At 54.6% G+C, this 19321-nt stretch overlaps 1 protein-coding gene across 1 annotated transcript; it reads left to right on the top strand.

Annotated features, from left to right (window-relative positions):
- The first annotated feature begins 5841 nt into the window (after positions 1-5841).
- On the top strand, positions 5842-6150 carry LOC144897940 (uncharacterized). The gene has a single exon (XM_078788927.1). The coding sequence runs from the start codon at positions 5842-5844 to the stop codon at positions 6148-6150; it is 309 nt and encodes a 102-aa protein (XP_078645053.1).
- The last annotated feature ends 13171 nt before the right edge of the window (positions 6151-19321 follow it).

The raw sequence follows: 19321 nt of genomic DNA, 5'->3' as shown, positions 1-19321 counted from the left end.
AATGTCGTCTGATCCCAGTCGGTGCACCTGCGGCCCACCGTCAACCGCCGCAGGTCGGCCGTTTTGGCGGTTGGGTCCAGGTGGGTCACGTCCCGGATGCAGAAATCACGCAGGCTGGGGTTGTACAGGCCGTAGTAGCCAATCGGTGAGCTCAGGAACCGACGCTTGCGCTTCTCAAGGAACGCGCGCAGCTTTGCGTCTGGCTCGTACCATCGACCCTGATTGTCGACCGTCTGGGCGCCGCCTTCCTCCGGAAACAGCCACATGGCCGTGCGGCCGTGGGGACCGGGACCGTAAAAGCCGGCGTAAAACTCGAGCAGTGCGTCTCGCTGCGCGCAAAGGCCGGGAGCATCGGTCAGCCGAGCGGTCAGACAGGCCTGCAGCAGTGCCCGTTGGGCGGCGGGCGGCAGCCGGACGGCGGCTTCGACCGGATCGGGCCCGAGGATGGCCGCCGCAGTTAGCCCGGGCAACGCTCGCTCCTCCACGGCTTGCAACAGTTCTCTCCCCGACATTGTCGCTCGGACCACTGAGTGACGTGTGTAAAAGGCGTCGAGTCCGATTTCACCGTCACGGGTCAGGGTCAGCCGTCCGTCCTCCAGCACTGTCACAGCGGCCGGCAGGCCGAACCGATCCTGCACTCGCACACCGCCGGACGACAACCACCAGGCGGCGGCCTGTTCGACCGCTGTGCCGGTTCTAGCGTCGGCCACGCCTTGCCGCCGCAACAGTCGCTTGAGGCGCTCGATTCCGGGGCCGCCCGGCCCCGGCCTGAGTGCCGCCGGCTGCAGCCGATTGTTGGCCGGTGCGGGGAGGAGACCGTCGGGCCGGGCGCGGCGCTCAACAATGGGCGCGTACGGCACACCGTAGCAGCTGTAGGCGCACGGGCCGTAGTCGCAGATCCGAGAGCCGTCGACCGCCTCCGGAGCGCGAGCGTTGCGGGAGGCCAGCAGAGTGCAGTCGAAAGCCGTCGTTCGGATCAGCCGCTCGACCCGCTTGATCTCCACGTCCTTGGACTCAGACGTGCGATACATCTCCAGGTCGATGGTGAAGTCGTCGGGCGCGTGGCCTGGCGCTGGCTCGGCCACCAGCTGATGCACCGACAGCAGTGGGCGACCGTCGGCTGCCATGCCAGGCGCCGGCCCACGCTCCAGATCGTCGTGCGAGCCCGCGCGCCAGGCTCTAGCCACCGCCTGCTGCGTCTCGGTGTAGTTCCAGTGGGGTGTGAGGATCACCACGTGACGCACGCATTTGAAGGTCAGGCCTTCGGCCACCACCCGACTGCCCACCAGCGCGCCTATGTAGCGACCGTCCAGATTGTCTTTCCGGTTGAACCTGGCCACCACTTTGTTAATGTTGCGCTGTGTGGCGGTCAGCAGCCCGTACCGCCTGCCGGTTGTGGTTTCGTTACCCCTGGCCTTGGTCCAACCTGCCGCTTCCATAAAGGCGACCAGGTACATCAGGCCGCTCCCGTTGACCAGGTCGCCGTAGACAAAGGTCTTGGGCGACCGCGCGCACAGGTCGACCGCATAGGCGTATTTGACGCTCAAGTCGCCGATCGACGGCCCGTCGCCGGCCATCGCCCGCCTGGCCGTTCTGTTCCGCAGCTGGTTTTCGGTAGCCCTGGGCCTGCGACATTCGTCGGGGAAGACGCCCAGCGCGCTCTGCCGCGCGCCGGTGAAGATGTTCCGCTCCCGTCGGTCTTTGGCCAACGCGGCGGCGTACCCCCGGCTCTGCAGCTGGCTCATCTCCAGCCGCACAATGGTTAGGTGCTGCAACGGCGGCCGCGGCGGCGACTCGCCGACAAAGGCCAGCCCCGGACCGGCCGGCGGCGCGGCCAGGTACGAGACGCGACCGCGCAGCAGCCGTCTCAGGTCGTCGACGGCAGAGGCTCGCATATTGCCGTTGGCATCAAAGTAGCGTTGGGGGTCGACGGGTCTTGGCAGAATGAGGTTCATCACATCGATCAGCTCAACGGGCGCGTTGGCCATGGGGGTGCCGGACATGACGATTTTGACGCAGCCGACAGTCAGCTGCAGGAATCGCTGCAGGGACGCGTAGGTCTTGCCGTGCTGTGAACCGGGCGGACCTGTGCGCACGTGGTGCACCTCGTCCACCACCACCAAAAACCCGCCGTAGCGTTGACGGATCTGCTCGGGGCTCATCTTAGCGGTCTGCCGCGCAAAGGTGTCAAAGGTGCGCAGCTGGTAGAAGGCGGCTATCAGCTTGCGGACCCGGAATGCGCGCTCCAGGTCCGTCAGCCGCTCGTAGTCGGTCGGGATATACCGACCGTTGGTGTCGCAGCTGAACATCAGCTCGGCTGTAAAATTCCGCAGCAGCGTGAGCCCACGAGCCAACACCAGGCAGCCGCGGAGCCGGCCGGATTCTCGCGCCAGCTCTGCCGTGCGGATCACCACGCAAGTCTTGCCTGTGCCAGGGGCGTGAAACAGCAAAAGCTCCCGGTATGGAGTCTCCGCCCCCAAGTAGGCCGGTATCAGCTTCTGCTGCGGAAACCGATCGTCTGGCTCAAAAGATTGAGCAATTTCCGGTTTGCTGACCAGGGCCGCTTCAAAGGAGAGGCCGGGGTACGGGTCAATCCCGTCCGCCGTCGGGTCAACGTACGGGTAGCGGACCAGAAAATCAGCCACGCTGACCATGTCGCCGAGCGGCTGTGTGTGTGCGCGTGTGTGGAACGGGGAGGAGGAGGAGAAAAAGGGACAGGGTTGAGGCGGAGAGATGTTTATTTTAGCAATTAGGCAGTTGTGTGCTACTATAGACGGCTATAGACGGCTATAGACGGCTATAGACGGCTATCAATGGCTATAGACAGCTATAGACGGCTATAGACGGCTATCAACGGCTATAGACGGCTATAGACGGCTATAGACGGCTATAGACGGCTATAGACGGCTATAGACGGCTATCAACGGCTATAGACGGCTATCGGCAGCTATCGGCAGCTATCGGCAGCTATTGGCAGCTATTGGCAGCTATTGGTGGCTGAAAAACGTGTTTAACCGGTGCTTTTGTTTTAAAAGGTTTACAGAGCTCATTGCCATGGCTACCAACGTTTGCTAAGACTCCCTTTCTCTCTCCCTTTCTCTCTCCCTTTCTCTCTCCCTTTCTCTCTCCCTTTCTATCTCCTTTTTTCTCTCTTTCTCTCTCCCTTTCTCTCTCCCTTTCTCTCTCCCTTTCTCTCTCCCTTTCTCTCTCCCTTTTTTTTCTCTCTTTTTAGCTCTCTTTTTGGCTCTTTTTTTGTCTCTTTTTCCATCTTTCTATCTCTACCTTTCTCTTTCTTTCTATCTCTCTCTTTCTCTCTCTCTTGAGCAGGACGTGAGTTAAAGAAGCACCCGGTCACAGTCACCCGCTCGGCTGTTCAAACCCGCTGCCAGTTGCCTCGCATACCTCCCAATCTCTTACTCCCGACTATAGCCGCTCGTAGACGTTTGCGGTCGGCCGGTCTTGATTCGGAGAAATAAAATTTTAAAAACAAAAGAAAATATATATATATATATTGTGTGTATATATATATACATAAAAGTATTTCCGTGCTTGGCGTTTGGTCGACAGACGGGTCCGGTTACTGGTCCACGTGTAGACTCTACAAACAGCTTGCTGAAGGCTTACCGAGCAATTGTCTGGGATGGTTGTCGGATACTGGGCCTAGAGTTCCACAGAGAGATTTGGCTTTCTTCCCGTCGACAATGGTCAACAAAAAAAGGCTATTGTCATGCACATAGGTTGTTATAGAGCTTCTCATTCACATGACAACTATTGTCTTACCATTTCAGGTAGAACAATAGCGGCGTAGACAATCGGATGATTGAACAGCTATGGCTTGTCATCTCAGTAACGGCAATCTATTTTAAACTCTGCATAGGAGTGCTATCTGTGCAGATAGTCTGCACAAACACAATTTCCCTTCACACACCTCCAGTAAGTGTAGCTGAATCCCCTCTCAGAGGGGTTTTTTTTCCCCCCTCCCACGGGAGAAATACATGTACGGATGATTTAAACAGACACAGTTTTTATCAGCAAGCAAAAACTTTTTTAGAGGAGTTTCCACGATAGAGTTAGTTTTTACAGCTGGCTAGACAGCTACGGCTCTTCTTCTCAGCGACTAAAATGTATTTTAGGGTTTGTTTATTTACAAGAGGCTGAACAGATACGACTATTGTCAACCTACAATACTTCTCCAAAGATTCTATGGGAAAATATCTACATTGGCAGACAGTTGCGGATCTCCTCGGTAAATTAACTCTCTCTTAAAGTTTTTTTTCAGAGTGATAGCTGTACGGAGGAGGGCTGGGCAGGTACAACCCTTGTCGGCAGGTAAAACATTTATCAAGGATTTACAGGAAGTGTATCTGAGTTAGCTGTTAGATGGCTGGACAGGTATGGATCTGATCGATGATTAAAGCACTACGGCCTCTTTGAAATCCCTCAAGCCATTTCCTAACAGCCACCGGCGAGATCTGCAAGTGAACACATACATATACGCATATACACGTATACGTATGTATAATTAGACTGTACATGGAATACGTACAATATATATTTATATAAATTATATATATATATTATATATATTATATATATTATATGTATTATATATATTATATATTATATATATATATTATATATATTATATATATATAATATTGCAAATGTTTAAATGGTTGAGCCAATCAAAAGCATTTCTGAAAATAGTTTTGTGAGAACTCATCGGCATTGGCTCACAGCCACAGTGGATTGTTACAATATTACCACCTAGCGCCGAGCCGCAAGATCCAGCCACCTCGCAGAACCGGCGGCTTCGGTCGGCCAAAGCAGACTACGGCGTTTGGTCTTTGGGCACGGGCAAAGCAATCGGCTCGTTTTCAGCAAACGGCTCATTTTCAGCAATTGTCTCAAGCCCGGGCGCGCGACTGACCGTCGCCGGCGGCGCTCGAACTCGATCTTGAGTCATAAACCCATCACGCTCATCATTGTTGAGATTGTTGGCGAGATTGTTGGTGAGATTGTTGGTGAGATCGTTGGCGAGATCGTTGGCGAGATCGTTGTCCTCGTAGTCCTCGTAGTCCTCGTAGTCGTCGTAGTCCTCATCGTCATAATCTTCAAACAGATTGTCAACGTCGCGGCACGACAGGCTTTCGGCAGATTCGCTCGGTAACGGATTGGCAAGCTGCAGTTCCAATTGTGTGACTTTGGTGTGCAGTTTGTCCAGCGAGTTGTAGACAAAATAGCATAGCGTCAAAAATAACACGCCGATGGTTAGTGCCGTTATAAACTGCTGCATGAGGCGGCCAGAACGTGTACGCAAACGCGCTTTTGCAGCTCGTTAAAGACGGAACGGTTGGTGGCCTTTTTTTAAAGAAAGCGGCTCACGGACGCCGTTGAGGTGGCTCTCGCGGTGCGGTTGGTTAGCACCTGTACAATTGCCGGTACGATTGCCGGTGCAATTGCCGGTGCAATTGCCGGTGCAATTGCCGGTGCAACACCTCAATTGGAAACTGGCGGGAGGGCTACGCCAAATGCTCTTGTTGTTTGCGGCCAGCAACGCGGCCAGCAGCGCGGCCAGCAGCGCGGCCAGCAGCGCGGCTAGCAGCGCGGCCAGCAGCGCGGCCAGCAACGCGGCTAGCAACGCGGCTAGCAGCGCGGCCAGCAGCGCGGCCAGCACTCATCCTCTCCCTGACAACTGCCAAACAATCGGTGGTGTTTAAAACTTGACCAAGCACTCAATCTGTCGGATGCTGTTGTAGTACGTATCCTTTTAAAAAAACATACTCCCGTTGTATCGTCCAAATCGGCTTCAAGCAGAAAAAAAACCCACCCAAACTCACCATGCAGCTCTTTGTCAAAACACTCACTGGCAAGACCATCACGGTGGACGTGGACGCGTCCGATACCATTGAAACAATAAAATTTAAGATCCAGTCCAAAGAAGGCATTCCACCCGATCAGCAACGACTCATCTACGCCGGCAAACAGTTGGAGGACGGTCGAACCGTGTCGGACTATAATATTCAGAAAGAATCAACCCTGCACCTGGTGTTGAGACTGCGCGGTGGCAGTGGCAGCGGCAGTGGCAGCGGCAGCGGCAGCGGCAGCGGCAGCGGCGGCGGCGGCAGCAGCGGCAGCCACACCCACTGACGGCTCAAACCCTGTTAAAAGCTATTCCTTGACCCCAAAACCAACAACAGACCAGTTACAAGCCGTATGTATATATATATGTATATATATGCGTACGTATATTAAAAATCCCATATTAAATGCCACTTAGAGTTGCAAAACGGTTATCTGCACATGCTGTGCATTCCCAATTGTTACTTGAGAAACATTTCTGTCCGTATATGTATATATTATATACATATTATATATTATATATTATATATATTATATATTATATATTATATATAGTCAGCCTTTAGTCCGTTATGAGTTGCAATAAATTTCTTTCCTATTTCTCATTTGGAGATAAGGAAAGAAATTTTTTTCTTTCTCTGGAGGAAAAGCAAATCCTCTTTTATTTGTGCAAACCTCTAAATCTATTGTTAAGCTCATAGACTAAACGACGGCCTGAAACAAACGCAAACGTCACATATGTATTTTTTATTATTTTATTTTATAAATATTTTTTTTTAAGCAATTTGGCTCAGGCAAGTATCAAAGCGGTGAGGATTAAAACTCGGAGAGGTGTGTGTGTGTGTGTGTGTATATGTGTGTGGGAAAACTGAGCTTGATTATATTGTCGACGGGTTCGCAAAAAAAAAATTTTTTTTGTAACCAAACGACAGTTGTCAATAACGCTCTGAATCAAAGGGGGGAGAAAAGAAGACGGTAACGTGGTAAGGTGGTAAGGTAAAGTTGTAAGGTGGTTAGGTCGTTAGGCTGTTGGGGAGGGAACCTATCCGTATTGTACCGTATTGTACCGTATTGTACCGTATCGTACCGTATTGTACCGTACCGCATTGTTGACAATGCCAACTTGTTTGCTGTTGAGACCGTTAGCGTGGAGCAGGCACCTGGAGAGTATGGTTTTGAGCAGGATGCTCAAAGGCTGCGGCGGCTACAATAGAGCCGGCATCGTCCAGTTTGACCTTCTTAGATCTGGTCAGCGTCTGATTTTTTCCCAGCCGAACCACAGCGTCCTCCTCTAGCATGTGCCTTTTTGCCCGGGCCAGGCAAGCGCTCTCTTCTGCGCGGGCGCTGACAAGCAGCGCGTGCGTCTCAGCCACCTCGGCAGCCTTCATGGCAGCTTTAGCAGCGCAGGCCGCGGCCTGCTGTGCCCTGTCGGCCGCCTCCTGCGCATCTTTTGCAGCCGTCTCCGCCTGCCGTGCCGCCAGCATCGATCGTTCCAACCACTCACTTATGAAATCTATGTTGGGAATATCGGCCTGAACGCGTTCAACCATCACCGCGCTGTCGTGCGATCGTGGTGAGGAGATCGATTCGGACGATCGCTCATGGTGTCGACGTACGCTGTTGCGCAATCGTCTGACCAACGTGTTTGAACTCATCGTTCTGCAGGTAGGAGAGCTTCTGTTGGAAATTTTTGGCGGAGGTATTCTTGGATATCAATCAGTGGTACCGTGTATGGTACGGTAATCAATATAATTCCTGCTTGCCTACATAGCTGCGTCTTCACCAGATCTCGGTAAGCACCCAGCAAAGCGTCACGGCGGTCAGCGTGGAAAGCCGGCACAAAGTCATAGTGCTGCCGGCCGTTGTACTCGACGGCCAGCTTGAGCTGAGGACAGTACGCGTCCAGCTCCAGCCGTCGGCCGGTGACGGGATTCTGCAAAAAGGATGGCCTGCTCTTGCTAAACGTTTGACCCGTCAGCCGACGAGCGGCGGCCCTGCACTCGAGCTCGCCGGCGCTGCAGCCGTCGCTGCCGCCGCTGCCGTTGCCGTTGCCAGCACCTTCTCTGTGGCCGGTACTGTCGTATCCTCGAAAGCCATTAATCTGTTCAGTCAACCCGATCCCATCACCGGTCCACAGGTCTACCACCGAAGAACAGATCCGGCCCACCAACAGTCCGGTTTTGAGTACGGATCCGACACCCGTGGTAAAATCTCGCCAACCGACGGTGGCCGCATTTCGATCAGCAAACATCGATTGTTGGCTCAGCGGCTGTGATTGCAGCCGTTGTATTTCTGTTTTAAACCACTCCCTCTCCAACAAAAATCAGAGTCGAGTCTGTTGTGATGTGAGGAATGGCGATTGGGCAAGTGCCGATGAGATTTTTTTTTAAATATCTAAACTCAATGTATTTAAAGTGGACCCAAAAAAATTACTAGCTGTTGACCGCCGGTTAGAACTAAATTGTAAAGGAAAACAGACCCCCTTGTCGCTGTGAGGTGATAAGAGGGTTTTTTTTTTTATTTTTGGTCTGTCCACCTCTATCCCCACACTCGGCTGGTTGATCGATTGGTGGCTAGATTCCGTGAAGATATTCCGGCTACAGGTCTAGATCTTATGATACGGGCTATTTGCCATAGTTTGAGTTTAAGAATATTTTAAAATTAAGCGTGCGGGGAAAAAAATTTTTTTAACTGCTCCGAGGAAAACTATTCGCTATAAGTTGTATACAGATAGGAAGAGGATATGGTTCCGAGAGCTGCAATTGTACTGAAACAGTTGCGGTTTGACCTCTGATGGCTGCATTTGTTGGAGAACTGCCAAAACCATATCCTCTGTTCAAAATCCAGCCACCTAGCGTGTGATGGGGGGGGAAAACAAGATAGAATATAGACGCTGGAAACCAAACTTTGGATAGCTCTCTTGTCTCTGAAATGTTATGATCTTGGCTGTGATGACAGCCGGTTGAGCTCAGCGATGGCGCGTCAGCAGGAAGTCGGATAATGTCTTCATATACATATATACGTATATACGTATATACATATGTCCTTATATACACACATATATATATATATGTATATATATGTATATATATATGTATATATATATATGTATATATATGTTGTACCACAACCAAAAGAAATCATCGATGAATTTCCTTTTTTTTTTTGGTTTAATCGTAATCCTTGTAGATTTCGGCAGTTGTTTTGAAAAATTTTTGTTTATTGGAGCGCATTTTCCACTATTGATACTCACGTCAACCGCATACACGCACGCGCGTATACGGATAAAATCTCCACCCCCTTTCATTCAAACGGTTGCTTCCCCAGAATTCTCTGGAACTTTCTTTCGGACGTGTTTACGATTATACACCCCCTTTTCTTCACCAAAAAAAATCATCACCATGGGCATAAAAGGATTGCGCGCTTTTCTGAAACGGAACGGCGTCGTTGAAAAAACCGTCGACATGCGAACACTGTGGCGCACGCGGCTGGCCATCGACGCGGCGTTCATGGTTCACAAGTACAAGAACATTGACGTGGACGACTGGCCGTCTAAAATTTGTATGTGTTTAGCCCAGCTGAAAGCCTACGGCATCCGTGCCATATTTGTGTTTGACGGCACGGCGCCGCCCGAAAAGATGTGTGAGAAGCTGCTGCGGCGGCAGCGCCGCGAAGCGGCCCTTGCCAAGGCCGCGACGCTTCGAACACAGTTGGACGCCTTCATGACCGGTGCGGAGCCCGGTCCTGACCTTATAGTGACTGCCGCTCGGCTGCAGACTGCCCAAGCCCGGGCAGCTGATGAAGGCCGCCGCGACATTCGCGTGGCTGGCGGACACGTGCGGGAAGAGGCGGCCGCTGCCGCCGAAACGGCGCTCAGGAGCATCGTCAATAAAGAGGACAGCGGGCTGATCCGCTGCCTGGAAAAGCATGTGACTAAAATGCTCCGGGACGTATGCGTCTCGCCGCAGGACTACCAGACGTTTCGTCACATCATTGCGGCATTTGGGTTCCCCTGGACCACCGCCCCCCACGAGGCCGAGATCCATTGCGTGCGCATGGTGGTGGCAGGTCAGGCCGACTCTCTGCTCACGACCGACTCGGACGCACTGGCGTCCGGCGCCTTCCACGGGTTGGGGAGAATCTACACGGACATGTATCGAAATCAGATGCGAGAGATGGATCTGACAAGCATGCTGACAACGCTTGGATTGAGCGGCTCTCAGTTTTTGGATTTTTGTGTCATGTGCGGTACTGATTTTAACGAGCGGGTGCCGCGGCTGGGACCCGTCACCGGCTTCAAGGCCATTGTCCAGCACGGACGCCTGGAGGACATGGCCGACCAGCCAACGTTGGCGCCGCTGTCTTACCAACGAACGCGACAGATTCTCAAAGGTGATCCGCCGGTGTCGACGACCGACGATCCATCTTGCTCATTTAGACCTTTCGATGAACGGCTGTTAAGGGAAACGGGTGCTGTGTCAACCAAGACGGTGCAGGAGGTGCTGTCAGTCCTGCGGGGGTCGACGGCAGAGAGTGAGCTGGCGTGGCGGATCAGACGGCCATCGACAGCTTTTGCCGCAGCCGATACAGCCGATGCAGCCGATGCAGCCAATGCAGCCGATGCAGCCGATACGGCCAATACAACCGATACAGCTGATACGGCTGATGCTTCCACGGTTGGCATCTTTCGAGCGCGGGCAGAGACGGATAAGCGCCAAACGTGGCGACAGCCGCCATGGCGGCTGCCGAACCGCAGGCGGCCGATGGTGGCCATCGGTTTGTCCAAGAGAATGGGTGTAGTCTTCCGAGATTCCGATTCCGATGACTGAGACGGCCGGTCGGACGGATTTTGTGCGGGTGATGGTTCAAGTCAGGGTGGGGGGTCCGCCATGGCCAAAGTGGCTGTGTACGGCGTTGGACGTTGGACGTTGGACGTTGGACGTTGGGCATTGGGCATTGGGCGTTGGACGTTGGACGTTGGATGTTGGACGTTGGATGTTGGACGTTGACGGTGCGGGTGGGAAATAAGTTTTGAGCCATCTTCCCTTCCGTTTAGATACGACCGCCGGTTTTGATCACGGATGTGTAGTATCACTTGACAGCGGTTGTCTAGTAGATAGCTAATATTGCATTAAATATATACATTATATATATATTTAATATGTATATACATATAGTTGCGTGTAGAAACAGTCTAATTCCAAGTATACATCTGCGTAAGCTCTCGATTACGAGTTAGACAATCTGAGCAGGACAAATTGGAAGTGAAACTAGCCCTTCCCCACCCCTCCCCGGCAGATTGCCATTGCGGCGGCGTACAATCTCTTTTAGAAAAAGCTAATCTTGGGAAGGGGACCGTTTGACAAGATACTTGCAGCTCCTTTGCCAAACCTTCATTGGTTTTATTAGGTCTTCTCCACATCGTTGGCAGGTCTTGAGGAGGGGGGGGAAGAACTCGTCCCGCATTTGTAAGCCCTCTCACAATCGTCTTATCAATCAGGCTAAAGGTTTTTATCCGACCGTTGACAACCGTTGACAACCGTTGACAACTGTTGACAACTGTTGGCAACCGTTGGCAATTGTTGACAACTGTTGACAACTGTTGGCAACCGTTGGCAATTGTTGGCAATTGTTGGCAATTGTTGGCAATTGTTAGCAATTGTTGCAACTGTTGGCAATTGTTGCAGCAATTGTTGGCAATTGTTGGCAATTGTTGGCAATTGTTGGCAATTGTTGGCAATTGTTGGCAATCGTTGGCAATCGTTGGCAATCGTTGGCAATTGTTGGCAATCGTTGGCAATTGTTGGTAATCACGCCAGTCAGCGGCTGGTGGCTTTGGCGATTTGTAGCGATTCGTAGCGATTCGTAGCAATTTGTAGCAATTTATAACAATTTATAACAATTTGTAGCAATTTGTAGCAATTATTTGTAACAATTTAGGGTTCCTTTTTCCTCTCATTATATCTTTTGTCCTCCATCCGTCTTCTTAGATCTTTGCAATTTATAATAGATTCTATATCTCTTTTAAAATCTACAGCTCTTTCCACAGTTTAAAACAACAGCCCGTTGACCGTCGGGCTGCTTCAAGACGTCCCCCCCCCTCCACAGAGCTTGAGTCACCAAAGGTCGAATCCAATCGCAGGCGAGCGGTATGGCTCTTGTCAACAATCTCAGGATGCCGTACAGGCCCACCGACGATCTGCTAGACTGTCTATCTCGATTCGCCAACGCCGTCGGTTCAGCACCTGTCTATCTACGGTGGACTCCGGAACAACCGGCGGACGTCAAGGACCTGTGGAACCCTTCGAATCGGTACACCTTTGTCAACGTGCTGAGCAAGGTGTACGAGCAGGAGGGGCTTGTCTTTCCGGCCAAGGGGCTTTTCCCATCCTCGAAACCGACAGGCCGCCGGATCGGCAAGGATGAGCCCTCACGGGCCGAGCTGGAACGCATTTTTGTGGCCACCCACACGCTGTTTGACCAGCCAGATTTCGATGTGCTGATGCGAACCGTCTCAGGTCTGGACGATTACGACGACGCACTGCGGCGGGCGCCCAACACGCTGCAGCTGCTGCGGGCGGCTCTGGCCAACACTTCGATGCGCGTCGTCCGCGCCAATCGTCGGTACAGTGCCCTGATGGCGCATGCCGTGCCCGCAACCATGACGGCCATGCGCATGACGCGCGACATTTTCACCATTGACCTGGGACGGTCGGAGCTGACGGCGCTGGAGCTGCTGGATCAGCTGGATATTCACGATCGGCGACTGCCTTACGCCGCCTTTGGCGGGTTCTACAAGCACCTTCGGGGGTTTGACCCGCCTGCCGTCTGGCGAACCCAGGAGCCCGAAGGCGGTGTGCTGCTCAAAGTGGCGACAGGGGACGGGCAGTTCTCCGAGGCCGTGCTGGTCGGGTCGATCGACGGAGAGCCCGCCTCAATGTCGCTAGTCTGCGACAGACCCGCCGGCGTCTCTCGAAAGGAGTTCACATTGGCCGTGCTGGCCACGGTGAACCGGACGATCCGACGCAGTTTTGACAGCGGCGAACCAAGCTACCTCCAGATAGGCTTTGCGGCTCGATGCGCCGTGCCGGTCGGACGGCTGAACGCCGAGCTCTTCCAGGACGTGCTGATTACCGATCCGCTGATCAGCCGGTGCTTGGCCCTGGACGAGTTCAGCCGTCCTTCCCGCAAACGGGTTAACCTGTATCTGCACGTCGGCGACACCGGCATGAGCGTTAACCTCCAGGAACGACGCCGGGAGTCGGGCGGCTACGGGTTTTCGCTTGAGGCTGAAACGCCGTACCTGCAGCTGCGCATCAAAGCCTATGACGAGGAGTCGGGAGAGGCAGCGCGCCGGGTGGTTGGCGTAGCGCTGGAGGCCTACGCCCGCCGGGCCGCTGAAATAGAACTGACGTACGCCCATTGGCTGATTGAGCCGTTTGCGGTTGAGAGCGGCGGCGCAAGTGCCGACCAGCCTGCCAAACGGCCCCGCCGGCGGCCCCGACAGCGGCGAGCGGTTGACGGTCTTGAGACCGACTTGAAGGCCAGGCCCGTGCTGCGCCAAGTGGCGCCTGCCATATTTGTGCCCACCTACTCTCGCAAGTGCTTGCACATGCCCACCGTGGCAATGTCGAACGCCGAAGAGGACGAGTTTGCGGCCCGCGGGTTGACGTCCATGACGTTTCCCATTTACGGTGAGGACGAGCCTCGCCGCTACTACTGCCTGCACACCAAGCACCCCTTTCCGGGTCTGAGGGCCAACACGCTGGCCAACCGCCGCCGATTCCCCTACGTCCCGTGCTGCTACTCGCGCGAGCAGAAGCTTAAGAAGGGTAGCAAGTGGCACTCGTATTTCGATCGGCCGCGAGACGACGATGACGACGGCAGCCGCTCAACCGCCCGCTTGAGGCTGGGCACCGCTTCGACCGTGGCGAGCGCCTCGGTCGGCGACGCAACAGCTGCAACGGCTGCAACAGCTGCAACAGCTGCAACAGCTGCAACGGCTGCAACGGCTGCAACGGCTGATGACGACGATGGGGAGCTTGAGGACGTCGCGCCGCCGATCGCTTTGGCGTCGCCTTGGCGGGTGCCCGAACGATTGGAATCGTTTGTGCGGCAACTGGTGCCGAATATGCCTGCCGAATCAGTGGATCGGCGGCTGCTGCTGACGCCGCGACAAGTTGCGCGACGGTCCGTAGACTCTCGAGAACAATGGGACGTGCGGCTGGACTCGGCCATAGCGGCCGTGGCGCTGGCTGTGGACGGCCACCAGCTAGCTGATGATCGACTGCGGCGGCTGTGGTCGACCGTCGATCGGGATGGTGGGCTGGCCGCCGTGTGCGCACAAGAGCTGTACGGCGCCAACCTGGACGCAGGTCAACCTGTGGCCGCCGGCGCCGTCGGCGTCGTCGAGGACATTGTCGGCGGATTTCCTCGCCGTCGGTTGCCGCCCCCCGATTGGAGCCAACCGCTGCTGTGCTACCGGGCTCTTGAGGAATTGTTTGGGCTGAACCTGTTCTTTTTCACGGCCGACGGCCCGGCCGTGCCGCCGGCTCGCTGGTGTCGGCTCAGCTCGTTCGATCGCCATCGACCCAGTCTGGCGCTGTTTCTCCACCGGGAGGATGATGAGCCCAAGGATCGGACACAGGGGCAGGGGTTTGGCGCGTGGCCGCCGGAGTCGTTGTTGACGGCCACCGGCCGCGGCGCCGCAGAGGCTATCGGAGGAAAGGGGGCAAAGAACAACAAATACAACAATAAAAACACCAATAAAAACGCCATTAAAGACGACGACAAAGACGACGACGAAAACGACGACGAAAACGACGACGAAAACGACGACAAAGACGACGACAAAGACGACGACAAAGACGACGACAAAGACGACGACAAAGACGATGAGCCTAAGCCGCGATGGTCCTGCTACCCGCTGGTGCTGGGACCCGTCCCGCTGCCGGCGGGACACGCTGTGGCGATTGAGCTGGATTGGCTGTGGCGGCGGGCCGATTCCGCTTTCGCTGACGGATGGCCGTACAGGCCGCCCGTGGTGCCCGCAGACGTGCCGGCGATTGCGCAGGGATTCGACTCGATGGGAAAGCTGCGGCGGCTGCTGCTGGCTCGAGTCGTCAATATTGACGGCCGGTTGTCTATCGGACCGGCTGTGGCGGCTGAGTTTGAGCCTGCGGCGCCACTGCGGCTGCCGGCAGTGGACCTGCCCGACGAAGCGTGGCCTCGACCGGCCGACGCCGCCGAGGCGCTGGCAACGTTGAGGGAGCTGGGCGTAGCATTTCAGCCTAGCGCCGAGCAGCGCGCCGACGGCCGTCTGCGCGGCCAAATCGGAGACCAGTTTCCCTGCAGCATCCTGATCAGCCGCTCGGTCAGAGACCCCTTTTCCAGAGCCTTTGGGCTGGCCGAGAAAACCGCCCGTCTGTTGACGGAATATGCCCGATGGTCGTTTGCGGGCTGGCTGGCCGAAACGGCTGTTGACCTTGACTCAAGCCCGGGAGACAGCGTTTCGAGGTACGTGGCCGAGCGGTTGACCGCTCCCAACTCGACAGCCGCTTACAAGGCAACCGTGCTCGGGCCTCGTTTCTCCAAACCCAACACCTTCATCGCCGCCGACGGGCGGTTGAAGATAAACGACGACGATGTCTGGCGACGGCTGGTCTACGGGCTGCACGCCGCGGTGCGCGACTCGCCGACGGTCGGCGTACTGAGAACGACGTACGGCGACGGCCGCTGCGGCGTGCTGATACCCGGCTACTACGCCACAGCCGGCGATTTTGCCAGTGGGGCAAGCTTTGTGGTGGGCTCGTGGCGCAACGAGCGTGACGAGCGCGGCGGGCGCAGCGGGCGCAGCAATTGGCACAGACCCGAGGTCAACCGTAAGCACAAGCCGTGGATCGCCATGGCCCACCCGCTCTTCTTGAGCTCGACGGTGACGGACGCCGAGCCGTACTACTTCAAGGACCCCGAGCTCAATCGCGTCTACCTGGCACAGCCGTGCGTTTCGGCCGAAGCGGCGGCCGTTACGGCTTTTGTGTGGGATTCGGAAGGTTGGAACCGCGGCGGCCGTGAGCCAAGCGTTGAAGAGCCCCGTCCTTGCCGTCGTCCTCCCACTCGGGCGTGGCTGGGCCCCGACACGAAGCTGGCGGTGATTGAGATTGGCGAGGACGGACGAGTTCGTGCCGGCGACGGGTACGGGCCGCCCTCGGACCCCGCCGAGTCGTTTGTCATGGTGCACGGGCCTCCGCCGTCGTCACGAAACAGAACGGTTGTTGAGGCGCAGCTGCTGAAGCCGCGCGGCAATCGACAGCAGCTGCCAACGCCTGCGGTTACATTTTCAGCCGTCTTATCGCTTAGGGCGCCGGCCTCGCTACGGTTAGTCAAAGCGGTTTGAGACAATCGGCATCCTGTCGGCATCCTGCTGTCGGCATCCTGTCGGCATCCTGTCGGCATCCTGTTGGCATCCTGTCGGCATCCTGTCGGCATCCTGTCGGCATCCTGTCGGCATCCTGTCGGCATCCTGTTGGTACATCACAGCGATCGTCAGTTGCAGCTGTAAATGTTCCTAGGCGTCGTGTAAAAAATCTGTACCGATGAGGGGGTTTTTCTGCACGCCTGTAAGAGCGTGTGGTTGGACGGGTCTGAGAGTAGCCAACGACACGTAGCTCTGACATCACATCGACGGTGGGATTGAACACATTCCTAGTCCCACCAGACTTGGCTCTTTTTTCTGTTTACGGGTAACATTTTGTGGTAAATATATACACGTATACATGCATATATATATGTATATATGTATATATATATATACATGTATATCTTAGAACTACTGCTGCCTATCCTATACACCGCCTACCAAATTGGTGCATCTCTCTCTGTGTGCGTGTGTGCGTGTGTGCGTGTGTGCGTGTGTGCGTGTGTGCGTATGTGCGTGTGGCATCGGCTCAGTTTGCTCAATCTGCTCAATCTGCTCAATCGGCTCAATCGGCTCAATTGGCTCAATCGGCTCAATCGGCTCAATCAACCCACAGGCCCACAGGCCCACAGGCCCACAGGCCCACAGGCCCACAGGCCCACAGGCCCACAGACCCACAGGCCCACAGGCCCACGGGTGAACCTGATCCAAGTTGCGCATTAGCGCAAACCTCTGACATTCTGCTCACACTCTCCCCCCCCATTCTCTCCCTTGACAGCTCTCTTTTCCTCCTATTTAAAAAAACGAGACTGACGCCCGTTAAATTTTAAAGCGGAAACACAAAAGCTATATAGACATGACGTGCGTCTCAGGAACAAGCGTGACCAGTGCCTTCATTGATCTAGCCACCTACGATCAGCTGGAGCGGAACATGTACGGCGGACCCGATGCCTACACTTTTTTCGTGGCGGAGACCCGACGACCGACCTGGTTTGCCAAGGTGCCGGTGCAGCTGACGCGCAGCACCGGGGTGGCGGATTTTGGTAAAGAGTTTTCCGTGACCGTGCCCCGGGGAGGCGACTACGCGCTAAACTGCTGGGTCACGGCCACCATTCCGGCCATCAAGCTGAGCGATAGAAACCAGTTTGGCCAAAACGGCACAATCCGCTGGTGCAACAATCTGATGCACAACCTGATCAAGGAGGCCACGGTCACCTTTAACGATCTGACAGCTCAACGTATCACCAGTTACTTTGCTGACGCATGGTCAGCCTTCACGGTGCCGGGAGGCAAGCGTCGCGGCTACGACACCATGATAGGCGCCTACAACCAGCTTGTGCAGCCTGTGGCGGTAGACGGCGAGTTGCCCGCCAGGTGCCTGACCATGCCCATGCCGTTCTTCTTCTGCAGAGACAGCGGCGTGGCGCTGCCCACCGCCGCCCTGCCCTACAACGAGATCAGGCTCAACTTCTTCACCAACGAATGGGCCGACCTGCTGACGCTGCAGCACAAGACCACGGGCGAGATCAAACCGGTGCAGCCCAGCGATCTGGTCGACTTGCCGCGGCTGCTCGATGTACAGATCTGGATGACGCAGGCAGTCGTCACCAACGAGGAGCGGCAGCTGATGGGATGCAGCCCCAGAGACATCATCATTGAGCAGATCCAGCAGGCTCCAAAAATGGCCTTGCCCATCACAGGCGACCACGCTCACCACATTGACGTCCGATTCTCGCACGCTGTGAAGGCTATGATGTTTTCAGTCAAAAACGTGACGCACAGGGGCGTGCAGAGCAACTACACCACGGCTTCGCCCGTGATGATTGCCAACGGCCTGGCGGCCGATCCAGAGCACGCCGCAGCGCAGGATCCTGTCGGCGCCGTGACAGTTGTCTACGAGAACACGGTCAGGCTCAACAGCATGGGCCCTCAGTTCTTTTCGCTGATCGAGCCTTGGTACAGCTGCGTCTCTATCCCAACGCAGACCGGCTACCACATCTATAACTACTGTCTGGGACTCACGGATGTGGAGCCTAGCGGGTCCACCAACTACGGCCGACTCAACAACGTCAGACTCAGCGTTAAGCCGTCTCCACAGGCCGTGATCACGGCTGCGGGAGGCGGGGCGGAAAACTCAGGCTACCAGGAGCCACAACGCTTTGAGCTCCACGTGCACGCCATCAACCACAACATCATCCGGATAAAAAGTGGATCTATGGGATTCCCCATTCTTTAGACACAATATTTTATATATATGTATGTGCGTGTGTATGTATGTACGCGTGGACGCGTGCGGAAGATTATGTTTGCCACGATGGCTCAAGACGGCAACGGCGAGCAAAAATATTAAAGCCAAAGGTTTTGTAGCGTCGACAGGGGAAAAAAATCTCAACATTCATACAGACTTTTTTCCCCTCTCATTTTGTTCTCCATTCTCACTCCCCATCCCAAGATGTGGTTTGGTACAAATGTGTATGTGTGTATGTGTGCATGCGTATGCGGTTGCAAACCAGCTCTGGCCAAGAAAGGAGAGTTTGGTGAAACGCAATAAAGCAACGGTTCTAAAAACCCACCGCCAAAGGCCATCTGCTATTTTAGACAGATTGCAACAGTCGTTTTGCAACAGTCGTTTTGCAACAGTCGTTTTGCAACAATCGGTTGCCCCAAGGGTTTTTCCTATACAACGATGACTCCCGTATTTAAGCAACGTTCAGGATCTTAAAAGCAACAGCTCAAACACAATCGTCTACACTCTTTGAAGGTGTTTGATAGTACGATTGTTGCTACGGCATCACAATTTTTACGCTCACCCCCAATTAGACCGGTGCTGTGCATATGCATATGCATATGTATATATATACACGTGTGCATAAGTTTTTAAGCTTCCATCTATAACAATCTACAAAAATATATATATATATATATAACATATCCTCTTCTGAGTCGTTAGGCGCGGCTCATAAGAGCCGATCGGTTTTATACATACTCATTTCTATAGCGGTCGCCAGTCCGATTTTCGATCCGATTTTCGATCCGATTTTC

The sequence above is a fragment of the Doryrhamphus excisus genome, unplaced genomic scaffold (genome assembly GCF_037039965.1).
Source record: "Doryrhamphus excisus strain RoL-2023G ecotype Guam unplaced genomic scaffold, RoL_Dexc_Guam_v1.1 HiC_scaffold_25, whole genome shotgun sequence".
NCBI classification, from domain to species: Eukaryota; Metazoa; Chordata; class Actinopteri; order Syngnathiformes; family Syngnathidae; genus Doryrhamphus; species Doryrhamphus excisus.
This window is presented reverse-complemented; position numbering and strand designations above follow the sequence as displayed.